The sequence below is a fragment of the Microcebus murinus genome, chromosome 18, assembly GCF_040939455.1.
Source record: "Microcebus murinus isolate Inina chromosome 18, M.murinus_Inina_mat1.0, whole genome shotgun sequence".
NCBI lineage: Eukaryota > Metazoa > Chordata > Mammalia > Primates > Cheirogaleidae > Microcebus > Microcebus murinus.
Window position 1 is genome coordinate 57,896,187 of NC_134121.1, and position 16,752 is coordinate 57,912,938.

Here is a 16,752-nt window from a genome sequence, read left to right on the forward strand (position 1 = left end):
GCCCGCCCGCCCATAAAGCGCCGCCGTCCCGCCTCCCCGCGCCGCCGGCCTCCCCGCCGCCGCCCTCGGACCGTCCCGCTGGCCCGTGCGCCCGCAGCCCGACCGACCGCCAGCCGCGAGCCCAGGCGCGGGGGCGCCCGTCCGCGCAGAGGTAGGTCCCGCGCCCGCTGGGGCGAGCGCCGGGCACAGGCGAGGGGCGGAGGGCACACGGGCGCCCCGGGAGAGAGCGAGTGCCCACCCAGCCTGGGCAGCCGCGCAGGGGAGCTGGCTGGGCAGGGCCCGTGGCTTTTGTTTCACCCCGTCCCCTGCCTGACGGCTAGCAGGCCCCGGTTGCCTCTGCCCATGCTGCCCAGGGCAGGTGCTCAGCCCGCCCAGTGTGCCCAGGGACAGCTGGGAGCAGAGGGGACAGGGTTGGTGGCCAGCAGACCTCTGTGCTGGAGGAGGGTGCTGGGTGGGTGTGCAGGAGAGGCGGGCAGAGGCTGGCACTGTCAGGCCTACTGGGCCGGGCCCCTCTGGAGTTTGCAAAGATGGCAGAGGAGCAGCCTCCCCAAAAGGCAAACACCCTCCCTGTCCTGCCCCGCAGAGCCTGCGCTGTGTGGTGCCACAGCCCACCTGGGCTCCGGGAAGCCCCTAATTCTCCTCTCGTCTTGGCCAGGCATAGGCCTGCTCTCCTCCCAAAGTCGGCTCCACACATCTTCCTCCAGGAAGCTCTCCTGACCTCACCCACCAGCCCTGCGCTGTGCCCACCGCTGCAACCCCCTGCAGTGCCTGCCCTTTCCCCACCTGCTCGGGCCTTGGGGTGGCCGCTGGCTGTGACTATGGCTCTCGGGCTCCAGATGACTCCCAAGGACAGGGACAGGGCTTCCTCTCCTCCTCCTCCCCCACGACCTTGCCACACCCTGGGCACCAGTGCCATGGTTGTTGCTGGCCCCAACACTACACTTCAGAAGTGAAAGCTGAGCGTCTCCACCCTGGGGGCCGAGGGAAAGAGGACAGCACAGCAGGAGGGACACGAGGGAAGGGGTGTCTGTCTCCATGGCCCTGATCTCTTGTGGGTGAGGAGTCAGCCCAGAGGCCAGGCTTCTCCAAGCGTCTAACCCCGAGGGGGAGGCCTGGGCCATGCAGGGCTGGGAGACGGGAGAGCGGGAAGACGAGAGCTGGAGTGGGCAGGTGCCGACGTGCCCAGAGGGGTCCCGTGGGGCCGGTGGGGGAGCTCTGAGCCTGTGTGTGGATAGGGTCACAGTGTATGTCCATGCATGTGGCTACACGTGCCATGGTGTGATAGCATTCAGGGTGGCAGTCACATACTCCAGGGACCAGGCTGGAACATACAAGTCGGGGCAGCCTGGTGGGGCCTGGGAGACCTGGAGAGTGAGTGTCCCGGAGGTTGGGTGTTCTGAGTGCTCAGCCCAGGACACATCTTCCGATAAACACACAGTCCTTACTTTATGTGAAATCTCGTTGCTTCTAACATTGGCAACTCCTTTTAAAACATGTTAAGCTCGGGCAATAGCGAGACCCCGTCTCTACAAAAAATAAAAAATACTTAGCTGGGCGTGGTGGCACAGCTACCCAGGAGGTAGTCCCAGCTACCCAGTAGGCTGAGGCAGGAGGATCGCTTGAGCCCAGGAGTTTGAGGTTGCTGTGAGCTATGATGACACCACTGCATTCCAGCCCAGGCAACAGAGTGAGACCCTGTCTCAAAAAACAAAACATTTTTAATGCAAATTGAGTCAAACAAAACATCCTGGGGTGCAGGTCCAGACCCCTAACTGCCGTTTGTAGCCTCTGAGTTCGCTGTGGAGGTTACATTCGGGTCTGGCCCAGCTCTCCCAGTGCTGGCTGTGGATGGCAAAGCCCTGCGGCCTTCTGTGCCACGAGTCATCTGGGAAATGGGTGTCATCCAGGCATGTCCCTGCCGGGGTCCTGTGCGTGAATGGGACGTCCGTGAATTGCTGGCCCCATGTCGCTGTCGTGGCGGTGATGCCAGCGCTGCCTGCCGGGCTGTGGGCGCAGGGCGGGTGAGGAAGCGCTGGGCTCGGCCCTCCAGTGCCCGCACCTGCCCATGTAATGGTGCCCCGGGGAGGCCTGAGTCGCAGCCTGTATTGTGTGGGGTGTGGGTGTGGTGCCCACACCTCCAGGCTGCAGGAAAGTCATTTCCCCCTAGGAACCGCCCCCCCTTTCCCCGCTGGCACAAGGCTGCCTGCAGGCCCCTCCTTGGCTGCTGCCAACAGCTGGGCGGCTTCCCGCTGCCTGAGGATGTGGGCGCTGCTGGGGCCAGCTGCAGGCCCGCCTTGGAGGGAGGGAGACAATGCTTTCCTGCCCTCGACTGGGAAGGGCCTCTCCAGCGCCACGGGGACCTCAGCCCCAGCCCCTGCAGCTGCCCCTGCCCCACAAGCTGGGCTGACCACTGGCGGCCACAGCCAGGCCTTGGGCCACTAGGGGACCTGGCCCTGGAGAAAGAGGTGCGGCCCCTCACCTTTGCCCTCAGCTCCGTGGGCTGGGTGGCTCTGCGTCCTGGCTCTTTCCTTCCCAAGGCTTCAGGCTGCCCTTCTCTTAAAAGGCCTCAGGGATGCCCGGGCCTGTCCTGGAGGTCGCTGAGGAGTTTATTGGTGAGGGTTTAATAGTGAACCGGGGCTCCTGGGGGGGGCGCCCCAGGTGTGTGCCGCAGGAGGGGCTTGTCGTCTCACTCTGGGCTACCTTGGGAAAGGGCGGAGTGCTCAGGGCACCAGAAGCTCAACTCTGGGGCAGGCAGAGGTGGAGGACAGGGCAGGGGACTCAGACCCCACCCTGACGGGCTGGGCGGCCGTTGTGGAGCCCAGCCCAGGGCAGCAGCGGGCTGCCAGCCACTGCACCCCACCCCCAGGCCCCAGATATTGGGAGCGGCCCCCTCTGCCTGACTGTGCCGCCCTCACCAGAGGGTAAGTGGGCCAGGACAGAAGGGCAGGAGGTGGAGCCAGGGCTCCTCTAAGTGCCCCCTTATTGGACGACCCTATCCCTGCCAAACCTGACCCAGACCCACAGAGCACTGAAAGGCAAAGGCAGAATAAGCCCTGCCCTGCCCTGCCCTGCCCTGCCCTGCCCTGCCCGCAGACAAGCAGTGCCAAGAGACCTGGCACTCAGACAAGCTCAGAAGCCACAGCCCTCAAAGGCAAGAGGGGCCCTGCCTGGGCAGGGAACAGGCCTTCTGACCATCTACCCACTGCAGAGATGGCAAGGAAGGGGGCAGTGGGAAGGACAGGGGTCAGGGACCCCGGGCCCTGCCTCTCACAGCTGGGTGCCCTTGGTACCTTTCCTGGAGCTCCCAAAGCCTCAGTGTCCCCTCCTGTGCAGTGGGAATGACGTCGCCTCTCCTGTGCAGCTCTGATGGGGATCCAGTGAGCTGATGGCCCCAACCAGGGCTGTAGCGGCGTCATGTGTCAATTGTTGCTGCTGTTCTGCAGAAGGAAGAGGATGGCAGGCCCACATCCCAGCCCGTGGACCAGGCTGCTGCTGGCAGCCCTGCTGAGCACCAGCCTCCCCGGGGCCATGGGTGAGTCTGCACTGCCCTCAGCACTCCTCTTGGCAGGGGACACCTTCGAAGGCATTGTCCTCCCACTCATGAGCCTGGAGGGTGGCGAGCCCCAGCTGTGCAGTCCGAGGACAGAGGGGCAGCCTGTGTCTAGAGAGACAGGACACACTTGGGGAACTGAGGAGCCCAGAGGACCCACTGACGCCTTGAAAGTGGAGTCAAAAGTTTCATAGGAATCTGGAGGGGAGAGACACCACTGATGTGTCACTTGCTCTCTATCATCAGTTGGCAAATGACGGGGCCAGTTAAATTTGCCTGTCATTTGAAGTCATGCTGTTAGCTTGAAATAGACCATGGCGGGAATATTTACACCACAGAAATTGGCAGATGCTACAAGCCAAGGCTTCGGCTCCCTCACCAGAGCCGTTGTCAGGCACTGGCCGGCACACCACTGCCTGGAGCCCGGGAGAGCAGCCATGGGGCACACCGGGTGCACTTCGCTGAGCAGAGCCAAGTGGAGTCCCAGTAACCTTTAGGGAAACTCTGAAATTTGGCCTCATTCATTTACCGAGGACCTACTGTGTGCAGGGCATGTGCTGGGTACTTGGGACGTAGCGACAAATAAGACAGACACAGTCCACTTTCTCCTGGAGGAGGCTCAGAGGACACACAAGGTCATGTGGCAGCTGTCATGTACTGCGGTGCAGTTCGTGGCAGAGAGCAGAGACGGCTGAGGAACGTTGGCAGGATCTGGGGGATAGTGGGCGAGGGGGAGAGCCAGGACGTTCCAGCCAGTGAACGGGCCAGCACCTCCATCTCAGCCCCCACCGTCCTTCATCCCAGTTTGAGTGGCAAGTGCCAGGTTCAAGACCAGGCTTTGCTCGTCTCTAGCTGTGCTACTACCAAGCACCCCAGGGCCTATTTCCTCCTCTGTAAAATAGAGAAAGATTCCCCACCCCTCTCGAGTGGGGTGCACGTGGGAAAGGGCTTGTCACTGCCGAGGCCCCTCCCCATACGTGTGCCCGCCTCTGCCCCCAGCCAACCGCTGCAAGAAGGCTCAGGTGAAGAGCTGCACCGAGTGCGTCCGCGTGGGCAAGGACTGCGCCTACTGCACAGACGAGGTGAGGCGCTGGCCCTCCTGCCTGCCTTCTGGAGCCTGGGGCCACGCCCTACCTGGGCTCCAACCAAGTCCACACCTGCCACCGCCCCAGCCCAGCCTCAGGCCAGGTGGCTGTGGGAGAACAGGCAAGGGTCAAGAATATCAGGCGGAAATGGATCCAGGGTTGGGACAGCCAGGGGACGGGCACTGCCCCCACCGACACCCCGTCTCTCTCTGGCCAGACGTTCAAGGAACGGCGCTGCAACACCCAGGCGGAGCTGCTGGCCGCGGGCTGCCGGCACGAGAGCGTGGTGGTCATGGAGAGCAGCTTCCAGATCCTGGAGGTGCCTGAGCGGGGGTGGCGGGGGCTCTCCACGCTCGAGCTAGGTGTTTGTGGGGGTCCACGGTGCCCCTTGGCTGGGCCAATCGAGTGACCCTCCAGCCGGCTGTCCCCCTCCCCTGGATGCAGGAGTCCCAGATCGACATCAACCTGCAGCGCAGCCAGGTGTCCCCCCAGAGCCTGCGCGTCCGCCTGCGGCCGGGCGAGGAGCAGCACTTCGAGCTGGAGGTGTTCGAGCCCAAGGAGAGCCCCGTGGACCTGTACATTCTCATGGACTTCTCCAACTCCATGTCCGACGATCTGGACAACCTCAAGCAGATGGGGCAGAACCTGGGTAGGGCTGGGCTGGGGTGCAGAGGGTGGCCTCCCCCGGCTGGCTGGGCACCTGCTTGAGAGGCCAGGACTCAGGACAGCCGCACCCACCCCACAAGGAAAGACATCTGAGACCCCCGAACATTCCCCCCATTCTCAAGGAAGGGTCTCAGCAAGACCCTGCTCTCCACTGGGGACTTGAGAGAAGGCCCAGGCCTGGTGGGCAGCAGAGCCATCTGGCTCCGACAGGGAGGGCGGCCCCTGCCACGAGGCCTGGTGAAGTCCCAGCCCTGCAGACAGCTGGGCTCAGTTCCCCGCCACCCCCTACTTGCTGTATGCACAACTCCAGGTCCCCCAAGTCCCACTGCCCTCATCTGCAGAGGGACAGATGAGCACGAACTGACGTCCAGCGTGCAAAGTGTTAACAACAGGTGGCTCTTCTCCTCCCCACTTCTGAGCCAGCCCCGGTCCCCCTGTATCTATGTGGGGGTGTTGGGGCTCAGCTGTCCCCTCGTTTTCCTGTTGACACCCAGCCCGGGTCCTGAGCGATCTCACCCGTGACTACACCATTGGATTTGGCAAGTTTGTGGACAAAGTCACCGTCCCTCAGACGGACATGAGACCTGAGAAGTGAGTGACCGAAGGGGACCCAGGTGGGCAGGGGGCCTGGGTGGGCCACCTCGTCTCTCACCCAGGGGCGTAAAATTCTCCTTCTGGTTGGAATGAGTCGGGGGCACTGGGGTGTGGGTCTCCCCCCTGATGCTCTCTCTCCCTCCCACCCGCGCAGGCTGAAGGAGCCCTGGCCCAACAGCGACCCCCCCTTCTCCTTCAAGAACGTCATCAGCCTGACGGAGGACGTGGAGGAGTTCCGGAACAAGCTGCAGGGAGAGCGCATCTCGGGCAACCTAGATGCTCCGGAGGGCGGCTTCGACGCCATCCTGCAGACGGCCGTGTGCACGGTGAGCGCCAGGAAGGGCGCTGCCCGTCCCCACCAGAGGCTGGCGCTTCTCGGCGAGGGCATGAGCTGCCCGCTCTGGCACGGGCTTAGAGGCCCCGAGGGGACGCCCAGGAGCCTGCGGCCCCCTTGCCCTAGGACAAGCTCAGACCTCCTCAAGGGCCCCAGTCGCAACCTGGGTCAAGATGGGCTGGGAGCCAAGGCCCCGCCTGAGCAGCCACTCACTGCTGGCTTTGTACTGGCCAGCACGGTGGACGTGGGCCTTGGGATTCTGGATTCTTCAGTGCCCCGGGGCCGGTCTCCCGGGACACACAAGCTGCCCAGGCTCCAGCCGTGCCGGGCAGCTGAAGAGGCCACCTCTTCTCCTCGGCACTTTCATATTTTCATTATGAAAATAACATCTCCACATTACAGACCATTGAGAAAATAGAGAAATTGCCCACAATTTCACCACCCTAGAAAAGCCAGCCACTTGCTATCCAGCCAGCACATTTTATTCCCTTTTCCTTGTTTTATATGGTTGGAATCAGTGTACTTATAATCCTGAGATTTGCCTTTTTTTCACTTAACACTGTCATAAGCACTTTCTCTTGTAATACTTAGTTTTCAAAATCCCCCACAGTTTTCTAACAAATTGCCCTGCACAGCTGTACCTACTTCAACTGTCCTTTTTCGTTGAATGTTATGCCACGGACATTTTCCTGTGCAGTTAAAATTTTCTTGCAGAGGCCAGGCGTGGTGGCTCACGCCTGTAATCCTAGCACTCAGGGAGGCTGAGGCAGGAGCATTGCTCGAGGTCAGGAGTTCGAAACCAGCCTGAGCAAGAGCGAGACCCTGTCTCTACTATAAATAGAAAGAAATTAATTGGCCAACTAATATATATAGAAAAAATTAGCCGGGCATGGTGGCGCATGCCTGTAGTCCCAGCTACTCGGGAGGCTGAGGCAGGAGGATCGCTTGAGCCCAGGAGTTTGAGGTTGCTGTGAGCTAGGCTGACGCCACGGCACTCACTCTAGCCTGGGCAACAAAGCGAGACTCTGTCTCAAAAAAAAAAAAAATTAGGGGAGGGGCAGCTGGATGCACAGGCCCACCGCGTGCACAGACAGATGCTGTCTGTTTGTCACCATTGTCACTCATGTGCTGTCACATGCATTTTTCATGATGGCACAGGCTGTTAATCCTGTGATTTAGCTCAGCCCCGCGTTGTGACCCGCTGTCACTGCCCTATACGAGGCTTCGTCCTCAGCCGGCTCAGTGGGCACGCCCCTCCCCGCCTCCCGCAGAGTGCCATCGGCTGGCGCCCCGACAGCACCCACCTGCTGGTCTTCTCCACCGAGTCGGCCTTCCACTACGAGGCCGACGGTGCCAATGTGCTGGCCGGCATCATGAGCCGCAATGATGAGAGGTGCCACCTGGACGCCACGGGCAGCTACACCCAGTATAGGACGCAGGACTACCCGTCCGTGCCCACCCTGGTGCGCGTGCTCGGCAAGCACAACATCATCCCCATCTTCGCCGTCACCAACTACTCCTACAGCTACTACGAGGTGGGGGTCTGGGCCCACGGGCAAGAGGGGGCCAGGGCGGGGGTCCATGGAACATCTCAGACATTACTTTCCCCTCCCTCCCTCCCTTCCCAAAGCTTTTGGGCACCCCCCAAGAGTGGACCCTGGTGGGAAGGGGAGGTCATACGCCCACCCCCCAACCCATCTCCAAGCACAGAGGGGCCAAGAGGGCAGGTTCTGCTACATGACAGCAGGTCCCAAGGCCTCCGTTTCCCCATCTGCAAAGTGGGGATAAACCCAGGACTGTTGTCCGGATTCAGTAAGATGCTCACCCGAGGCCTGGCGTCCCTCCCGCAGAAGCTGCACACGTACTTCCCCGTCTCCTCGCTGGGGGTGCTGCAGGAGGACTCGTCCAACATCGTGGAGCTGCTGGAGGCGGCCTTCGAGGTGAGGGCAGCGCGGGCTCCAGAGTCTGAGCCCTTCCGGGGCAGGGCTGGCGGGGGTGGAGTGGACTAGCGGTGTCTTGGGTCACAGCTGAGAGTTGGTGTGTGAGAGGCCAGTGAGCGAGGTCTCTGGCTGTCCCTGGGCTGCTGCAGGCTGTGCCACCGTGATCCCTCCCACACCACGCTGGCCCTCCACGGAGGTGGGGTGCACAGCTGGGCCAGGCACAGCAGCGAGCCCAGGCCCCCCACCCAGGCCGCTGACCGCCTGTCCCCCCTCAGCGCATTCGCTCCAACCTGGACATCCGGGCCCTGGACAGCCCCCGAGGCCTGCGGACAGAGGTCACCTCCAATATGTTCGAAAAGACGAAGACGGGGTCCTTTCACATTCAGCGGGGGAAAGTGGTATGTCTCTGTGGGGGCTGCGGGCAGGGGGACGGGCGTAGCACCTGCGCTGGTGGTGTCGTCTAAAACGGTGGTCAAGAGTGTGGCCCCGGCCGGGCGAGGTGGCTCAAGCCTGTAATCCTAGCACTCTGGGAGGCCGAGGCGGGCAGATTGCTCGAGGTCAGGAGTTCGAAACCAGCCTGAGCAAGAGCGAGACCCCGTCTCTACTATAAATAGAAAGAAATTAATTGGCCAACTAATACATATAGAAAAAATTAGCCGGGCATGGTGGCACATGCCTGTAGTCCCAGCTACTCGGGAGGCTGAGGCAGAAGGATTACTTGAGCGCAGGTGATTGAGTTTGCTGTGAGCTAGGCTGACGCCACGGCACTCACTCTAGCCTGGGCAACAAAGTGAGACTCTGTCTCAAAAAAAAAAAGAGTGTGGCCCCTTTGAGACAGTTGAATGTGCAAAGAAAAAGGAAAAGAAACAAAAAAGTGTGGCCTCTGTGGCCAGGCGCGGTGGCTCACGCCTATAATCCCAGCACTCTGGGAGGCCAAGGCGGGAGTATCACTTGAGGTCAGGAGTTTGAGTCCAGCCTCAGCAAGAGCAAGACCCCATCTCTATTGAAAATAGAAAAAAAATTAGCTGGGCAACCAAAAATAGAAACAAATGATTAGTCGGACGCAGTGGTGCACTTCTGTAGTCCCAGCTACTCTAGCCCAAGTGACAGAGCAAGACTCTGTCTCTAGGGAAAAAAAAAAGAGCATGGCCCCTAGCATCAGGCAGGCCTGGGTTCAAATCCTCCTGGGTCAGCCACCCAGATGAGCTTGGCACGTTCCTCAGCTTGTTGGTGCCCTCGGCGATCGGTCGGGGGATTAATAAAAGCACGGTGACCGGAGTGTTACCGTAATGGCCAGGGGCCTTCAGGCTCCAGTGGCCCCAGGTCATCGGGGCGGGGCCTGCCTTGGCTGACGGCACAGTCCCTGCAGGGCACGTACCAGGTGCACCTTCGGGCCATCGAGGACGTGGACGGGACACACGTGTGCCAGCTGCCGGTGGAGGACCAGAAGGGCAACATCCACCTGAAACCTTCCTTCTCCGACGGCCTCAGGATGGACGTGGGCATCGTCTGTGACACCTGCGCCTGCGAGCTGGTACGTGGCAGCCCTGCCAGGCGCAGGGAGGGGCCGAGCCCGGCACCCGGGGTCCTGGGTAACAAAGGACAGCTCCTGCGGCCTCAGCTGCTGTGTGGGTGTCCCGAGGCACACGGGGCAGCAGAAATGTCCAGCGGCCCTGGTCCCCTTTCTCCATACACCCCACCATGGTCTCATTCCAGCAAAAAGAGGTGCAGTCAGCCCGCTGCAACTTCAGGGGAGACTTCGCATGTGGACACTGCGTGTGCAGCGAGGGCTGGTGAGTGGGGCGGGGAGTCCAGCCCCGAGGACCTTGTACGCCAACCGGGGTCGGGCGGCGATCACAGAAAGGGCCAGGAGAGGGGCACGCCCAGTTGTTGGGCGAATCCAGTTCAAAGCACTTGGAAACACAGAGATCCATGGATGAGCTCTGGAAAGACAGGCCGGGACCCACACAGCCGTCGCCGGGGGTGGCTGGGCGTTGGGGACAAGCACGGGAGGGAGACTTACTTTTCACTCCATATCTTTTGCACTTTTTAGTATTTTGAACCACGTGTACACATGTCCTAGTCAGAAAAGAGCTTGCACACGGGTGGCAGTAAGGGCTTTTAAAGCCTCAAGACGCTGAACATGTCTGTCGTGCCTTGAGACACAGCAGCAGTGAGGAAGGGACCCTGAGGGGTTAGCGGGGCACCGAGGTCTGGGTCTCAGCTCAGCCACTGCTGTCTTCTGCGTGACTTGGACCTGCCTCGGGCCTCTCAGAGCCTCAGTTTCCTCATCTGTACAATGGGGACGGTGAAAGCCCCAACCTCCGTCCCCGGCTGCGGGGACGTGACTGGTTCCTCCCTCAGGAGCGGCAAGACCTGCAACTGCTCCACGGGCTTGCTGAGTGACATGCAGCCCTGCCTGCGGGCGGACGAGGACAAGCCGTGCTCAGGCCGAGGGGAGTGCCAGTGCGGACACTGCGTGTGCTACGGCGAAGGCCGCTACGAGGGTCAGTTCTGCGAGTACGACAACTACCAGTGTCCCCGCACCTCCGGCTTCCTCTGCAATGGTGAGCTCAGACGCTGCAGCCGGGGCGGGGCGGGGGTGGGCAGCAAGGGTGACCTTCCCTTCGGGGCCCAGGTTGGGACAGCGGGCGGGGAGTCAGGATCCCTAAGGTCAGGCCCAGCCCCGCTCTGGACTCCCTGAGTGTGCCTCTCCCAGGTCCTGCCCCGACTTGACCTCATCATCCCTGCCGGCGTGGCATTCCCCTGGACCTGGGGTCCAGTTCCCTCTGGCAGTTCAGGTCTCTGCCCACCTGGCCTCCCCATGCCCGCATCTCATTGGGGTGGGTGCCGCCCAGCTGCGCTCTCAGTGGTTGGCAAGAACATGGCGTGGTGATCTGTCCTCTCTCCCAAGATGCTACGTTTCTAGCAGGGGGCCTGGCGTTACGCTTCTGCTATATTCCCTCGGGCCCGGCACATCGTTGGGCCCAGGCCATGGGCACATAGTCTGGTCAGGACCGCCAGAGCTGGGCAGGGGTCACAGAACTCAGACGAGGGGCACCTGGAAGGATTGGTAGTTGAATGGAGGGGGACGACTAACTGCAAATCCACTCGTCACATACTTAGGAAGCCTTGTTGTGTATTTGCCTCTGGAGACCGAGCCCTTGCTTTGCCACCCTTCCTCCGTTCTTGCTTTTGTTTGCTGTTTCTTCTCTTCAACTGTCCACCGCAGAGGGTGCTCAGAGAAACAGAAGGGAGAACCGGACGCCACTGGAGAAAGGCAGAGGTTGGGCACAGGTGGAGGTGTGGCAGAGCAAGGGAGGACCACGCCTCCGGGGAAGGGGGCAGGGCAAGAGTGCAAGGGGCTTGGGCTGCTGTCCAGGACAGAACTTGATCCTTTGGACACAAGTGGCTCACGCCTGTAATCCTAGCACTCTGGGAGGCCGAGGTGGGCGGATTGCTCGAGGTTAGGAGTTCGAAACCAGTCTGAGCGAGACCCCGTCTCTACCAAAAATAGAAAGAAATTAATTGACTGACTAAAATATATATATATACAAAAAATTAGCTGGGCATGGTGGTACATGCCTGTAGTCCCAGCTACTTGGGAGGCTGAGGCAGTAGGATCGCTGAGCCCAGGAGTCTGAGGTTGCTGTGAGCCAGGCTGATGCCACGGCACTCACTCTAGCCTGGGCAAGAAAGTGAGATTCTGTCTCAAAAAAAAAAAAAAAAAAAAAGTGAGTCATTAGAGCTTTTCATTTCATTTTCTGACTTTTTGTATGTTAACCTTGTATCCAGCCACCTTGCCAAACTCACTTATGAAATCTAATAATTCATCTGTAGGTTCTTCTGGATATTTTGTGACATGTTCCTGACGTTTACATATCACGACTGTTTTATTTCTTGCTTTCTAATACTTATACATTTTATTTCTTTTTCTTACTTTATTGCATTGGCCAGGACCCGTTAGAGGCTCTTGAACAGGGAGCTGCATGATTGGGTTTGTGTTTTGGGAAGATCACTCTGGCCGCAGAGTGGAAGGCAGAAGTTGGGAGGGGGAGAGCTGGAGGGAAGGAGATTCCAGGAACCAGAGGAAGAGGTGATTCCTGCTCCTGGCTGAGACATCCTGACGCCCAGGGCTCAGCTCCCACAGGCCCTTCCTGGCAGGTGGGCAGCATGGACTGCCGGCGCCAGCGTGGCTCTCTGCTCTCTTCCCTGCCCCTCTGCAGACCGGGGACGCTGCTCCATGGGCCAGTGTGTGTGTGAGCCTGGTTGGACAGGACCAAGCTGTGACTGTCCGCTCAGCAATGCCACCTGCATCGACAGTAATGGGGTAGGCCTGGGCATGGGACAGGCAGTGCAGGGCAGCAGGGATGCCTGAGTCAGGGCCACACACCCTCTCAAGAGAGAACCCCAGGGAAGGAGGGGACGGGAGCGGGCAGGCATGGGGCACAGCTGGCTCACTGTGCCCCCTCCTGCTCCAGGGCATCTGTAATGGGCGTGGCCACTGTGAGTGTGGCCGCTGCCACTGCAACCAGCAATCGCTCTACACGGACACCACCTGCGAGATCAACTACTCAGCGGTGAGGCCAGGATCGCCAGGGTGTGGGCGCGGGAGCCCCAGGCACAGGGCAGGGCGGACAGCAGGGGCTGGGCCTCGTGCCACGGGAGCCAGCCAAGGGCATGAGGTTGGGCAAGCAGGGCCTGGCAGAAGCCCACCCGGCTCAGTGCCCGTCTGCCGCTCCTCTCCCCACCCAGGTCCGCCTGGGCCTCTGCGAGGACCTGCGCTCCTGCGTGCAGTGCCAGGCCTGGGGCACCGGGGAGAAGAAGGGGCGCACCTGCGAGGAGTGCAGCTTCAAGGTCAAGATGGTGGATGAGCTTAAGAAAGGTAGGGGGGCAGGGGCCGAGGGCCAGGGGCTCTGAGAGCCTAGGCAGGTGCTGAGCCCCAACAGGGCAGGGGTGTCACCTATCTGGGCTCACAATCCAAGTTGAGGCCACAGCCTGGATAGGGGTCCCCGAGGTGGGAGGGGCTGCAGAACGCAGACAGGGGACACTGAGTCCAGGAAAAGGGTAAAAAGTCTGGGCAGGGGGCACAGAACCCAGGTGTCAGGCACACAGCTGAGGGGCAGACCAAGAGGCTGGGGAGGGGGCGCCTGGCTCAGACAGGGGCACGTGGGCGGGCCATGGGGTGCACAGCCTCCCTTCCTCCAGGGCAGATGCATTTCCCAGACGCCAAGCTCCAGGCTGGTGCCCGGGTCGGGAAACGGGGGGCGGCAGCCCCACCTCGCCCCCTCCCTGTGCCGGGGTAGGGCACAGCTTGCCAGGGACTTACACTCTCCCCCAGGGAGGAGCCTCGGGCCGACGGTGGGTGGGGCAGGTCCCAGAGTAGGGGCGCGTGACCAGGCCCTGGGTGCTCCAGGGAGGAGGGTGGGGTTGGGGTGCCCTGCTGACCGGCTGTGGGTGCAGCGGAGGAGGTGGTGGAGTACTGCTCCTTCCGGGACGAGGACGACGACTGCACCTACAGCTACACCGTGGAGGGCGACGGCACCCCCGGGCCCAACAGCACCGTCCTGGTGCACAGGAAGAAGGGTGAGCTGGTGGGCCGGGTGCAGGGAAGGGCCGGCCTGTCGGGCTGCGTGGGGGCAGTGGGCACCGCCTCCTTCCTCCTCCTCTCCCCCCCAGACTGTCCTCCCAGCTCCTTCTGGTGGCTCATACCCCTGCTCCTCTTCCTCCTGCTGCTCCTGCCCCTGCTGCTGCTGCTCTGCTGGAAGTACTGCGCCTGCTGCAAGGTGAGCACCCGGTGCTCCCCAGGGTGCCGCCCCCAGCGTCCACAGCCCCCAGGGCCTTCCCCATGGTCTGCAAGCCCCACTAGGTCCCCACCCCCAGGGTCCCCACCCTCCCCATGGCTCCCCCTGCAGCCCACCCAGTGTCCCCACCCACACAACTTCCTACCCAAAGACTTCAGCCCATGGAGCCCAATTGCCGGGGTTTTGTGGCCTTGGGCAGGTTAATCTCTCCATGCCTCAGTTTCCTCATCTGTAAAATGGGGAAAATATAACCAACCTCAGAAAGGGGTGATGAAGCTCAAATGAGCTGAGTAAAGTTCTCAGAAGGGGACTGAGCTGTAGTGAGCACCATGTTAGGCCCGTGCCACTTCCCACCCCTTCCTGAGCTGGCTCCTGGAGACCCCTGGACACTTCCCCAAGCCCCAGCTCCAGCATCCTGTGTGACGGTAATGAGGACAGTGCCGGGAGAGGTGGCTCATGCCTGTGATCCCCAGCCCTTTGGGAGGCCAAGGTGGGAGGATCGCTTGAGGCCAGGAGTTCGAGACCAACCTGGGCAACTTAGTGAGACCCTCATCTCTGCAAAACATTTTTTAAAATGATGACGAGACTGGTGGAGCCCCAACCCTGCACTGTCCCTGGAGCCCCAGCTCCCAGCACAACCCTGCTGCTGGCTTCAGCTCTTTGTTCAGCTCAGGGCCATTCTCTGTGCTGTCACAGCAGTGTGTGTCCACATGACTTCATTTTCTCCTCTCGGTCACCCCATGAGGTCAGTGGGGCAAGGTCACTATTCCCTGTGACAGATGGAGAAACAAGGTCAGAGACAGGCAGTATACACAGGCTCCTCGTAAGTGGCCGAGGCAGGGCGAGCCCACGTCTGCCCCAGCTCTAGTGCTGGTCCCAGCACCCCCAGCACCAACCGTCAGCACCGTGTCCCCGGGAGCACCTGCCCTGGGGTCAGCCACGTGCAAAGGGCATGGGAGCCGCAGCAGCGAAGGGCAGCCCCGCCTGCCTGCCGCTGACAGTCCCGTTGGGGAGAACAGACGAGGAGAAGAAAGAGAAGGCGCAGCACGGAAAGCCGACTTGTAGGGGGCAGAGGCCATAGTCGGTAGCCACCGCCAGGGCTGTGCCGAATCAGTGTGTCACATAGAAAAGGAGTTCTGTGATCAAATATATTTGAGAAATGGGTTTCTTCTCTGCGGGACTTCTCAGAGCCCTTTTCCCGAGACAGGGTCTTGCTCTGTTGCCCGGGCTGGAGTGCGGTGGCACCATCATAGCTCGCTGCAGCCTCATCAGAGCCTTTACTGTAGTCATGTGCACAGTGAACCCACATGCGCCATGGGGGGTGCACTCAGTGCTTCCCAGATGAACTTGACCACAAAAGCTTCACTGTAAGGCCGGGCACGGTGGCTCACGCCTGTAATCCTAGCTCTTGGGAGGCCGAGACGGGCGGATTGCTCAAGGTCAGGAGTACAAAACCAGCCTGAGCAAGAGCAAGACCCCGTCTCTACTATAAATAGAAAGAAATTAATTGGCCAACTGATATATATATAAAAAATTAGCCGGGCATGGTGGCACATGCCTGTAGTCCCAGCTACTCGGGAGGCTGAGGCAGAAGGATCGCTCGAGCCCAGGAGTTTGAGGTTGCTATGAGCTAGGCTAACGCCACGGCACTCACTCTAGCCTGGGCAACAAAGTGAGACTCTGTCTCAAAAAAAAAAAAAAAAAGCTTCACTGTACAAAGCATCTGGCAGGACTGGGGTTCCGAGGCACAGACTTTGGGAGCCCTCTGCCTCCGTGCCCCCATGCCCGTGTGCACCGTCCTTAGGCCCCCGCCCTGCCCGCATACCCTGCAGCGTGGGAGGCACTGCTGCCCTTGGACCACCGGCAGGGGGAGCTGGCCGGCGGGGCTTGCCTGGGCTGGGGCAGCTGTCCCAGGCCTCACCCCACCCACCTTGTCTCCTAGGCCTGCCTGGCACTTCTCCCTTGCTGCAACCGAGGTACGGGCCTGGCATCGGCGGGGGGGAGGTTGTAGGGGGTGAGGGGCCCTGACCGCTCTTTCTCCAAGCTAGAGTGGAGGGAAGTGGGGGCCAAGCCTGGAACAGCAGAGGCGGGAGCCGCTGGGGTCCCACCTGATGGGGGTTACTGGGGTGGGTCTGGGGGCCCCGTGCTGAGGACCCTGCCCCACAGGCCACATGGTGGGCTTTAAGGAGGACCACTACATGCTGCGGGAGAACCTGATGTCCTCCGACCACCTGGACACGCCCATGCTGCGCAGCGGGAACCTCAAGGGGCGGGACACCGTGCGCTGGAAGATCACCAACAACATGCAGCGGCCCGGCTTTGCCACCCACGCCGCCAGCACCAACCCCACGGAGCTGGGTGAGGGCGGGGGCTGGGCGCTGTGGCTCTTGGCGGTGCCCTGGGGACCTCCATCCCAGACCTGGGCCTACACCACCCCTGTCTTCCCTGGGTGTTGGGTGCGGGCACAGGGCTCGGCCACCTTTCGCCCCTTCCCGATGGCACCACAACGTAGCCTCGGGCCTTGGTGTGCCTGCTGGCCACCCGCTGGCCAGCTGTCCCCTGATCCTGGCCTGGCCGCTGGAAGGGGAGCTCTGGGGGTGCTGGCCGTGCAGGGCTGACAACGCCCGTCCCGCCCGCCTGCCCTAGTGCCCTACGGGCTGTCCCTGCGCCTCGCCCGCCTCTGCACCGAGAACCTGCTGAAGCCCAGCACTCGAGAATGCGACCAGCTGCGCCGGGAGGTGGAGGAGAACGTAAGGACTGCGGGGTGTGGGGCAGCACC

General features: G+C 61.3%; 1 protein-coding gene across 2 annotated transcripts in view; it reads left to right on the top strand.

The window, feature by feature from the left end:
- The window catches only part of ITGB4 (integrin subunit beta 4), a 32,882-nt gene continuing 16,130 nt past the window's right edge, over window positions 1–16,752 (top strand). Inside the window, exons 1-21 of one of the 2 annotated variants that reach the window (XM_075994754.1) lie at window positions 1–151; window positions 3,444–3,532; window positions 4,550–4,632; window positions 4,853–4,954; window positions 5,080–5,284; window positions 5,796–5,892; window positions 6,050–6,221; window positions 7,501–7,764; window positions 8,080–8,169; window positions 8,445–8,567; window positions 9,539–9,703; window positions 9,886–9,962; window positions 10,534–10,736; window positions 12,396–12,499; window positions 12,651–12,749; window positions 12,925–13,054; window positions 13,633–13,755; window positions 13,849–13,955; window positions 15,916–15,949; window positions 16,140–16,331; window positions 16,620–16,723. In XM_075994754.1, coding sequence (XP_075850869.1) covers window positions 3,454–3,532; window positions 4,550–4,632; window positions 4,853–4,954; window positions 5,080–5,284; window positions 5,796–5,892; window positions 6,050–6,221; window positions 7,501–7,764; window positions 8,080–8,169; window positions 8,445–8,567; window positions 9,539–9,703; window positions 9,886–9,962; window positions 10,534–10,736; window positions 12,396–12,499; window positions 12,651–12,749; window positions 12,925–13,054; window positions 13,633–13,755; window positions 13,849–13,955; window positions 15,916–15,949; window positions 16,140–16,331; window positions 16,620–16,723 — 2,553 coding nt within the window. In that variant the 5' untranslated portion in view covers window positions 1–151; window positions 3,444–3,453. The remainder of the gene's footprint in view (window positions 152–3,443; window positions 3,533–4,549; window positions 4,633–4,852; window positions 4,955–5,079; window positions 5,285–5,795; window positions 5,893–6,049; window positions 6,222–7,500; window positions 7,765–8,079; window positions 8,170–8,444; window positions 8,568–9,538; window positions 9,704–9,885; window positions 9,963–10,533; window positions 10,737–12,395; window positions 12,500–12,650; window positions 12,750–12,924; window positions 13,055–13,632; window positions 13,756–13,848; window positions 13,956–15,915; window positions 15,950–16,139; window positions 16,332–16,619; window positions 16,724–16,752) is intronic. The other variant, XM_012778832.2, reaches the window with a different exon arrangement.